General features: G+C 46.1%; 1 protein-coding gene across 1 annotated transcript in view; it reads left to right on the top strand.

Moving 5' to 3' along the window:
* BOD1L1 (biorientation of chromosomes in cell division 1 like 1) overlaps positions 1–10,868 on the top strand; it is a gene marked incomplete at its 5' end in the record, with an annotated part of 61,087 nt that overhangs the window by 35,164 nt on the left and 15,055 nt on the right. The window contains 5 exons of the mRNA XM_015409534.1: positions 3,959–4,026; positions 4,717–4,786; positions 8,233–8,306; positions 9,650–9,722; positions 9,906–9,985. Of these exons, the coding sequence (XP_015265020.1) occupies positions 3,959–4,026; positions 4,717–4,786; positions 8,233–8,306; positions 9,650–9,722; positions 9,906–9,985 (365 nt within the window). The remainder of the gene's footprint in view (positions 1–3,958; positions 4,027–4,716; positions 4,787–8,232; positions 8,307–9,649; positions 9,723–9,905; positions 9,986–10,868) is intronic.

The following is a 10,868-nucleotide window of genomic DNA, read 5'->3' as shown; positions in this document are numbered from 1 at the left end:
GTACATAAAAGTACTACATTAGTAATATGTATGGTGAACATCTTATGTAGAAGTAGTACGTAGAGTTAAGGTGTTTCTGAAAGGGAGTGAATTGTCTGATTCTACTGCCTTTAAAATTATAGGAGTGGATTCTGACTAATACAGTCAGAGAAGCATGAATGGAAATGAACTTCTTTCGGCTTTTCTGCTCCCACTATATCCTGCCAGGAAAAGAGTCCGGAGTGGGTGAGGGGAACTGGCAGACATCCTGAGTGCTGACCCTTTTCCATTGACAGAAGGAACTTTTGTCATTGGAAAATATGGTTAGGATCCACCCCATAGGTTATTCCATCATGTATCTGGAAAACCTATGAAGTGATTATTTGGGAAGCACTTCTACAATTTACATATACCATTGGAAAACGGAAACATTGTACACATCTTTATATAGGCACTGCCCAGAATACCTTTTAAATATGTTTGAAGCTTACATGCTATAAGAAATCAGACAAAAATAAAAGAGGAGTTGTACAAGCCAAGTCTTCACATCCATGATGCTACCTTAACTTCAACTAATCCATTAAATTCATTATGAGAATTAGAACAGTCAGAAAAGAACAAAGACTGAGAATCAAGAAAAATAAAATTGGTTTGAATATTATTAGAATGCAAAAACTGCAAGTTATTTAGAATACAGTAAACAAAATATTAAAGGTCTATACGAGAATACTTATGAAAATTTAAATAATAAAGGGAAACTTTAATGAGTGGCAGAAAATTCTTACATCAGATATTCAACAGTGGTTAAATTGATAGCCACATTGTTTGGAATTTCAAACATGACTGATCTTGGGAGGAAAAAACTTGGCAACGAATGATCGCAAAATATTTTGTCGTTTAAGAAAAATATACTTTTTCATCTGTATATAAAAAAGAAAATCCTCTCACCGTAAAATCAACACCCAGGCCAAACCCCTGGACCTAGAAACACAAAATTCAGAGAGAGCACAACTACCATGATATAGATACTCACTAAGAAGGGACTTTTAGAAATTCAACCCCTAAGGGGGTCAAAAGGGGTAAAACATGTTCTGCCCATTGTTTCCTATGTGGCTGCCAGGCTACTGCCTCCTTGCACCCCCCCCCCTTTGATTGGTCAGCTGCAGAGCTCAGTGTTCTGAGGTTAAAAAAAAGTTACAAGAGACTGCAGAGAGCTAATGACAGTTGAGAAAATCAGGAATGACCAACCACCTGTGAGGTGCAGCAAAGCTGCTGGCCCAGCCTCCCCGATGGCTTCAAACACGCTTCCACCACCACCTAAACTTAACAGGCAGCTGTCTGTCAGGTGCAGCAGCGGGTGCAGGGTGCTTAAAGTCATTAGGGAGCCTGCCGCAGCAGTAATGCCTTAGCGATCCTACCAGACCAGCCTCCGCAATGGCTTGCAATACCTCACCCCCTCACCCTTCTACACTGGACAGGAAGCTGCATGTCAGGTGTAGGAGAGGGGGTGGGATGCTTACACACATCGGGGAGACTTGCTCAGCAGGATTGCCTTAGCGCTGCTGCTGGCCCAGCCTCCCCGATACCTTTAAACACACTCCCCCCAACATCACCCAACATCACAAAGGTGGGTGTCTGTCAGGTGTAGAAACAGGGCCAGGATATTTTAATCCATCTGAGAGGCCGCCCAAGCAGAAACACCTTAGCATTGCTGCTGGCCCAGCCTCCCCAATGGCTTCAGACAGACTCCCACCCACCCCTCCTCCACCTCACAGGCGGTTGTCCATCAGGTGCAGGGGCAGAGCATTTAAAACCATTGGGGAGGCTGCCCAAGCAGCATCGCCTTAACAAAGGTGGGTGTCTGTCAGGTGTAGAAACAGGGCCAGGATATTTTAATCCATCTGAGAGGCCGCCCAAGCAGAAACACCTTAGCATTGCTGCTGGGCCAGCCTCCCCAATGGCTTCAGACAGACTCCCACCCACCCCTCCTCCACCTCACAGGCGGTTGTCCATCAGGTGCAGGGGCAGAGCATTTAAAACCATTGGGGAGGCTGCCCAAACAGCATCGCCATCCTAATGCCTTCAGACATGCTACTTCTCCTTCACCTTACAGACAATAAGGGTTGGAGGGTGCAGAGCCCTTAAAGCCGTCGGGGAGGCTTGCTCAGCAGGATTGTCTTAGCACTGCTGCTGGCCCAGCCTCCCCGATGCCTTTAAACACAATCCCCCCCCCCCTTTCACCAGACAGGTGGGTGTTTGTCAGGTGTAGGAGCATGGTCAAGGTACTTTAATCCATCAGGGAGGCTGCCCCAGCAGCCACCCCAATGGCTTTAGCCACACTCCCGCCCACTAGTTTAAAATACTGTAAAACAAATATTTAATTAATAGTCTGCTTAGAATTTGGCATAAGTTTACAAAGAGAATTTGTTTGCTTTTTGTCGTCAAGTCACAGCTCACAGCAACCCCATAGGGTTTTCAAGGCAAGAAACATTCAGAGGTGGTTTGCCTCTGTGTCATGACTGTGGTATTTCTTCAAGGCCTCCCATCCAAATACTAGCCAGGGTCATGAGATCAGGCTAGGCTAGGCTATCCAGGTTAGTGTAGAAAGAGAATTAGCCTGCTAAATGTCTGTTTTGTTGAAAGGATTTAGACTTCAATCCAGTGATGAGTTTGGTTCTTTTGAGGTGTGTGTGTGTATGTGTGTGAATGACACATATAAATGAAGATCTATGAAGTTATTTGTATACCCCTGTATCTCCTTTTCCTCATTTGACAACTGACCATTTCATAAAGCTACCTCATAACTTCTCCGCTAAATCCCTTTTCCACCAACAGTTCCATCTTTCTCTCAGTATTCTGTTCTGACAAAGTATCTTTTGTTTCTGGCCTTTCTTATCTGAATACTCTTCTCCAAAAAAACATAAAGGTGGCTTGAATCTCATGGTTCCACTCAACTAGAAATTTTTTGTTGGAGGAGGGCTCCTTCTGTGGAAGAAAGGAGGCTCTCCTCCAAAGAAAGCTTCTTCACTTAGCAGAAGAGAGCCATTGGAGTAGCCCAGGTTTTTTGTGAGCAGCTGAAATGTTTATGAGTATTCCATAACATGTCAGCAGCTGAGCGAGTGGCTAAGGAGGATTGATTTTTTAATGATCTGAAACCACAGCACTTGGAGCCAGAAGCAACAGGGATTTTCCTGTACCTTCATGTTGCAACTTCTGTCTTGTCTAGTGGTACCTCTTCCCTTCCAGGGTTTTACAGCCTTTTCAGATAGGCAGAAGTACACGGCTTTAAACTGCCTGGTCCTGGACTTGTTTACTCAGAAGTAAACTTCCTCAAAGGCTCTAGGATTGGGCTGTTAGTTTCTTTTGTTTAGGAGAAAGCCTGGAAAAGCCACATGAGTTTGATTGTCTTTTAAAAAATATATCTATAACAACTGTGAGCCAGTTTTCCTACTCCACATAAGTAGGTCAAAGTGTGATGCAAAGGTACATGAAGATAACTGTTCTAAGAAATAATTGGCTCATTCAACTTGATAGCATAATATTTTTACAAGGTAATAAGATTAAAGCATAGGAGCTGCGGTGGCTCAAGTGGTTAAGACGCTGAACTGCAGGCTGTGGAAGGTCAGTAGTTCAGCGGTTCAAGCCCCGGGTGCCGCAAGACAGGGTGAGCTCCTGTCTCTAGTTCCAGCTCCTGCCAACCTAGCAGTTCGAAAGCAAGAAATTGCAAGTAGATAAATAGGGACCACTTCGGTGGGAAGGTAACTGCGTTCCGTGTGCCTTGGTGTTTAGTCATGCCGGCCACATGACCACGGAAACGTCTTCAGACAGCGCTGGCTCTTCGGCTTTGAAACGTAGATGAGCACCGCAACCCTAGAGTCGGATTCGACTGGCTTTCGAGCAAGGGAACCTTTACCTTTACCTTTAAGATTGAAGCAGGTCAAGCCTTATGTACATGTTTAAATTACTCTCCTTTATTTAGACAATGAAGAAATTTTTCCCATCGTATCCGAAGAGATGGAACTGCCGTCTGACTTGATGGCTGGAGAGGTATTTATTATGAGAATATTGTTTCTTGTATAATTGCATACACTCTTTTTAAAAGGTGTGTATTTAAGGCCAGTTTTCAGGAGAAAATGAAACTAATGAGCTTTTCAACCCCTTCAGATGTGGACCAAGACATTTTGCACTGGCATTTTGAAGTATTATTTCTACTGTGCAAACAGAGATACACCCTCCTCAGCCCATTGGCCTCAGGGGGCCAAGAAGGGCACAATTTAGTTTAGGATTCCACTGTAAACCCCATCCCAAGATCCCCATCACACATCGTATTCTCACAGTCTACTTGGGCACTAATTTGCAGAGGCAAGTTTCAGAGCTGGCGGACTTTGCTGGCAAAAGACAGTAGGGCTACAACTGCTGGGGGTTTTCAAGTCAAAGCTCCATCCTTGCATTACAGTACAAGCAGAGCACCCAGAATAGTAGGATCTTGTTTCACGTTACTTGAGATCCTTTCATTGGTGATGTGAAGGACTGGAGCTGAGAACCTCTACCTACGTGCAGACCAGTTATTCCAGCCACTGAACTGTGCTTTCATTAAGGCTGTCATGATACCACCTCTCATTTGATCTGCAGCAATCACTGCTGATCACAGGACGGGGGGGGGCGGCATTCAAACATAGCCCATGCTGCATGGTAAATATTGCAGTATTGACATTGTCTCCCCCCTCAATTCCACAGGAGTGTCAATGCAAGAGCCCGATAAAAGAAAATAAGCAGGAAGTGAGCCCACCAGAAGAGCTTCACAAAGGTAAATATATTTTTGAGGACTGTAATCTGGGAGAACCGGGTTTGATTCCCCACTCCTCCACTTGCAGCTGCAGGATAACCTTGGGCAAGCCGTAGTTCTGACAAGAGCTGTCCTTGAAAGAGCAGTTTCTCTCAGAGCTCTGTCAGCCCCATCTACCTCACAGGGTGTCTGTTGTGGGGAGGGGAAGGGAAAGGAGTTTGTAAGCCACTCTGAGACTCCAAGTGAAGGGCGGGGTATAACTCCAATCTTCTCCTCCTCCTCCTCTTCCTCCCCCCAGTATTTGTGAACGCAAAATAAATGTCAGAGAACTTAGATGTCAAATAACTTTTGCTAGATGCAAAATAACTTGTGTTAGCAATACTTCATCCTACAGTTCAGCTCCAAAATTTTCAGATTACCTAAGTAAAGTCAATGGCAAGCAATTACATGGGTGGCAAGAAGCCGGCTAATCCTCATTTGAGACTAACAGGCTGCTTGGCTGTTGTGGAGATACAAGAATGTGGGTCTGCTGTACTTTTCAGAGTATCTGAGCTCGGTTGTGTTTCTTGTTAAGAACATAAGCAGAGCCCTGCTGGATCAGACCACTGAGGGTCCATCTAGTCCAGCTTCCTGTCTCACACAGTGGCCAACCAGTTCCTCTGGAAGGGCCAACAACAGGGCACAGAGGCCAAGGTCTTCCCCTGATGTTGCCTCCTGGCTCTGGGATTCAGCGGTTTGCTGCCTCTGAACATGGAGGTTCCCCTCAGTCACCATGGCTAGTAGCCATTGATAGACTGATCCTCCACGAATCTGTCTAATCCCCTTTGAAAGCTGTCTGTGCTTGTGGCCATCACTGCATCCTCTGGCAGCCAATTCCACATTTTAATCACTGACTGTTGGTGATTCCTGGCTCAGGATGTTAAGCTTTCTTCTTCCATTACACTTAAAAATACTCTTATTATAGTGTCACATATTTTCAAGGCAATCTTTCCGATGTGTTCTCTAAACTGTACGATATGTGACAAGTGTTCAAAATTTGCAGCACTCTTCCTGTATTAGAGACATTTTTAGAACACCCCCTCTACTTTACTCAGTCAAGGTTAAAAGGAAGTTGTTTAAAAGACAAGACATGTTTTCTGTCAGCAGTGAGTGTGCATAGCAGACACTAAGCTGAATAGTCCCAGACTCCCAGGAATGTAAATTCCTTGTTGCTGTTTGAGAGGCTGAGATCGAACTCTGTAGCGCTTAAAGGCCGAAAGTTTCTTTTTATGAGTCCTTAATGTAGCAGCAATGAAGGGAACTGTGTACACATTTTTAATTTCCTTTAATGAACCTGCTTTTCACAGGGAACTCTTAGAATAACACCAGATGCTAGTGGCCTTCTATCATTTACAGTAAGGCATTACAGCAAATCAGAATGTCAGACATTTTAAAGTGAAGAAGGGCAAGTAGGAGCCATCAGCTTCCCGTCCGGCATTCAGTTTCCCAAGCCAGAGCACTTGTCTTCCGAGCCAGTGAGTGGCCAAGGGTGCTGGTTCAGGGCCAAAACCTCTCCTGCTCTTTGTGCCAGGGAGCAAGGGGTTAAGAGCCAGTTTGCTGTGTGGAGGAAGTCAGTCTGCAGAGCTGCTGCTGTAAACACAAATGAAGGTGGCAAAAAAGGCAAGCGTGGGGGTGGGGGTGGGGGGTGGGAATCTTATTCTGCCCTGCTTTAGTCGTTGCCACAAGAGAGGTAAAATTTCCTGAAATTTGAAACTACAGAAGGGGGACGCTTTTTTCACAGGGGAAAAAAATGACAATTTTGGGGGAAATTGGATGCAACGCTTGCTTTTCTTTCAGGGCTCAATGACTTTGCTGCTTTCAAACATAAAATGCACCATGTGTATAAATTGAGGGGTTCCCATGTTTGTCTGTAGCAGTAGAAGAGAGCAAGAGTCTAGTAGCACCTTAAAGACTAACCAAATTTGTGGCAGGGGAGGAGCTTTCTGGAGTCACTGTGTGACTCATTGCAGTGACCCTATCCTACCAGAAATTTTGGTTAGTCTTTAAGGTGCTACTAGACTCTTGCTCTTTTCTACGGTATATAAACTGTGCATATAAAATTGACAGATTTAATTTTCTGCAAGGACAGCTGCACATTGCTGCACCCTCTGCTATCTTAGCACATTTCATTCATTCCAAACGAGCAAACGTATTTCATAGGATTTCTTCAGTGTTCCCCCAAACTTTCTGCTTTCCCTTAGGAAAAATTAAATCCTATACATTTTGAGTGAGCGAAACCTTTTTTAAAAAATTAACTCATTTCAAAGGGGGGTGGAAAATGTTTCACAGAAGTTTTTTTTTTCCAGCGCTTCCAAAAAAATTTCATCAGAAAAATCTGGGGGAGTAAGCCCTCAGACTTTCATGGTATACATTTTTAATGAGCATGGCCAGCTCTACTGATTACAGACAAAGACCAGAACAAAAATATGTACAATTTTCTATGAGTGAAAATTTATTTTCAAAAGCATTTCACTCATTTCAAAGGAAAAAAGTCAAAATATTGTTTTCCAGTGGTCCACAAACAATGCAGTCCTAAGGAAGTGTTACACTTGTCTAAGTCCATTTAAATCAATGTGCTTAGTAGGGTGTAACTAAGATTGCGCTGAAAATTTCCTAGTGGTTTTTTTTTTTCTTCCTTTGAAAAACTGCAAAAATGACCCTGGGTTGGAAGTTCCCCCCTGAATTTTTCTGTCCCCCCCCTCCCCTCCCCCCGGCTTGGCCTTTGCATCTCTAGGTGCACCAGAATTTTTTCTGCTACATTGTGGTTCAAAAACAAAACAGTGATAGGAACTGTAGTTCCTTAGGAAGGATGCATAAGAATCCACTCCTCCAGCACTGGCTGTCACCAGTGAGAGGTGACGCTGAGTTTCCAAAAGGGGCTTGGATGCAGAACGTGGAAGAAGCATAGAGAGAGCAATCCTAGAGAAACACCTGGCTCTTGGTTTCCAGCTTGATTTGGAATATCCATCAGTCTCTGCTTGGTATGCCTGCTGGATGGGGGGAGGCCGGCCTGCTCCCAGCAGTGACAAAAGGTGACACAGTCTGGTGTGGGTGTCGCCCTGATCCGAGGAGCATATTGTGAAATCAGTAGCATCGGGGCACTGCTGTACCCCTTTGACTCTAAGCTTGTATTAATCGCCAGCAGGTAACAGTTTGGGAGAGGTCCCTGGGGTGGCAGCCTCTGCCCTAGTGTGTTGCAGTACGAAAGAATGGGATCGGATGCCAGAGGGCCCTGGGAGTATAAGGAGCTATTGATAGTAACTGTCAGTAAGAGGCTGGAAGAGACCTCTTGCACAGAAGGTACCACTATTAGCAGGACAGTTCCACAGGGGTCCCAGTTAACAGTGTGAACCCTCTGGATGTTCCATGCAAATAAATGGCTTACGATTGCCATTACTGTTCCATGTGTTTACACTTTTGTGTTCTAGCCCTTGAAGCTTTGGAGACCACCAGCGTAACTGAAGCAACGGAAGTCCCATCTCCTGAAGAAAAGTCGCTTGAGGTTTGTGTTTGCCTTTTCCTCTGTTTTTGTGTCTTGGCTGAAGAACAACACGAGAAAGAACTCTGAGCTGCTTAAACTGTCAGTCTCCTGACTCAGTGTTTGGAACTCGAAATGAGATGGGAGATTTTTTTTCAACGACTCCTGTAACAGCCATGTGGCCTTTTAAAAAGGACTGTGCACTTTTCTGAAGAAAGGCATGTGACACCAAGGGCAGAGAGTGACTGGTTCAGTTGGTGGTACCTGGGGAAAGACACTCTACCGTATTGTTGCTCGGGAACGACAGCCACAAAAATGGGATGGCTCATTCCTGAGGAGGAGGAGGTTCCGGTCTCCGCACTTGCTACCACCTCGCAGGCAGGTTCTGGGTGGGCTTTGGAGGCAGAGTTCTCATAGCTACAGAAATGCTGAAGTGACATGTCCCCTTTGTAGTTTGACTCAGGAAACCCATTGATCTCTGCCAGCTGGGCAGGGATCGCAATGTTGTCAGCAGCAGGGGGGGGGAGGTAAAATATGGTGGAGGGGCCAGCCGTGATGGAGTGGTGCTCCCTGTAAGCTTGGTGGTAGAAGGGCACAGCCATGGGCTATTGATGCTGTGCAAGTTAGGGTTGCCGTCCAGTGGATGGCACCCAGCTGAAGGCTGGGGGGCAGGGACATGGGGAAGGGTGCCATTGTGTTGATGGTATGATGTCACTTCCTGGTTCTCCCTGGAAATGATGTCCTCCCAATGCAATGGCGGGGGGGGGGGTTCTACATTTTCCCCCCTGTCAGCCTGCCAAGCAACGGTGGGGGTCCATGGGTGTTGCCGGCCAGAGATCGCCCACTGTAGTGGGGGACTTGGCAACTGTAGTGCTAGCGCATCCTTGTTCCAAGTGACATCCCTGTGCATCTGGGAAATATGCAGTGAGGAAGGGCTTTCATGTCCTCCGTGAAAGCAGCAGCTTCTTCTAGAAGAGTCCGTAGGGCCTCTCTGGCCATCTGGCAGTCAGCCGCACCATCAGAGCCGACCATGGCTGGATCCTTTTGGTTCTGCCATCTCCCAGGGAGGGCAGGGCCTCCCTGACTATGTAGAAGAGAAGAAGAAGAGGTTGGATTTATACCCCGCCCTTCACTACCCAAAGGAGTAACAGCCTGCTATCCCACTAAAAGCAGCTGAGGAATATTGGTAGTACTAACACATGCCTCCATTTTGTACATCGCTTTGTAAACTTTGCAAGTTGAAAAGCGACTTAATACATATATCCCACAAATAAAATCTGGTTAGCTGCTCTTGGAAACTAAAGTGCTGGACTTAGATGGACCTTGGTCTGTTCTTGTGGTCTTCTGATCGCCTGTCCTCTTGTTAGTTGCAGGTAGAAATACCTGATCAGGAGGAAGAAACGCGAGACTGCCCTCCAGCTACGGGACAGGGCGACTCAGGTAGTCGATACGCAACAAGCGCTCTTGCATTACTGTCTCCGATAGCGAACGTTGGACTAGATTTGCATGGCAGGGCTCGTAGGTCAGCTTGGCCTTAAGGAAGTGATTCTCAACACTTCAGTGCTCTTGCGCAGAAGTCTTTGGGGGGAACCCTTTTGAATCAGTGTCGACATTGCTTTCCAGACAGCGGCCCGGTGGTGTCTCAGATTCGGGGAGAGGATGCTGAAGAGGGCCAGGGTCTCGAAGTCAAAGGAGAAGCCCAGGTGGAGTATTCTTGAATTGTTTTCATCTGTGTGACGTCTGAATTACATTGGGGAGGTCAAAGAGAGATGTGGTGCACTCTCAAATGGCCGAGGGCTTTTGCCAGTTACAGATTTAATTTACACGGTGAGGTTTTAAACTGCTTCGTATATTACCACAAGCACTTCAGTTGAAATGGTGACCATCGGCCCACATTTGTGGCACTTTGGTAGCCTAACAAGGGAGGGGAGAGGAGAAGCACCCATCTCTTCCAGATGGCTTGATCTTAAAAAAAACGTATTGGGGGGGGGGGGGAAAGGGGGGGGGAGGAAGTGGCTGTGCTTGGTGACACTGGCTATTCTTCCTACCCCTCCCGTCCTTTAAAAGCTACCTAAGAACACCAACCCTGGCTTCAAACATGAAGCTCAGCCTTTAAAGAAACACATGTTCCAGCAGTTTATGAAGCAGCATCAGGGGAGGGAAGTGTGTTGCCGGCAGCATTGGTGAGCTGACCAGTAGCATGTGAAGTCCTTGCATTAAAAAGCAGCAGAGTTTTAATGCTTGTTGGCTAAATGAGCTACCAACATTCACTGACCTCCCTGTGAAACCATCTGGCAGGAGCGTTTGGCAGTCCTTCTCACTCCTTGGCTTTGTGGGCCATTCACAAGTCCCTGTTGTCTTTCCCTGCCTCAGAGGCTTTGCCATAGTCCTGTTCCTTGCGTTGGTAACCTGCCCCGGGAATGTGAATGGAGTGCCGATCGCTTGAGATGGTTTGGTTCCTTGGCTTGGCTTATTGATGATGTGTGTTGTTGATCTGGTTTCTTTGGAGTGGATTTTCAGACACAGGGCCAAAGCAAAGCTGGATTTCTGACCTAGCATCCCCTCTCACTTCCGGGGATAACGTGA

Source organism: Gekko japonicus, unplaced genomic scaffold, assembly GCF_001447785.1.
Source record: "Gekko japonicus isolate JY-2015 unplaced genomic scaffold, Gekko_japonicus_V1.1 scaffold1191, whole genome shotgun sequence".
NCBI classification, from domain to species: domain Eukaryota; kingdom Metazoa; phylum Chordata; class Lepidosauria; order Squamata; family Gekkonidae; genus Gekko; species Gekko japonicus.
Note: the sequence above shows the minus strand (reverse complement) of the source record. Positions and strands in the feature narration are given on the sequence as shown.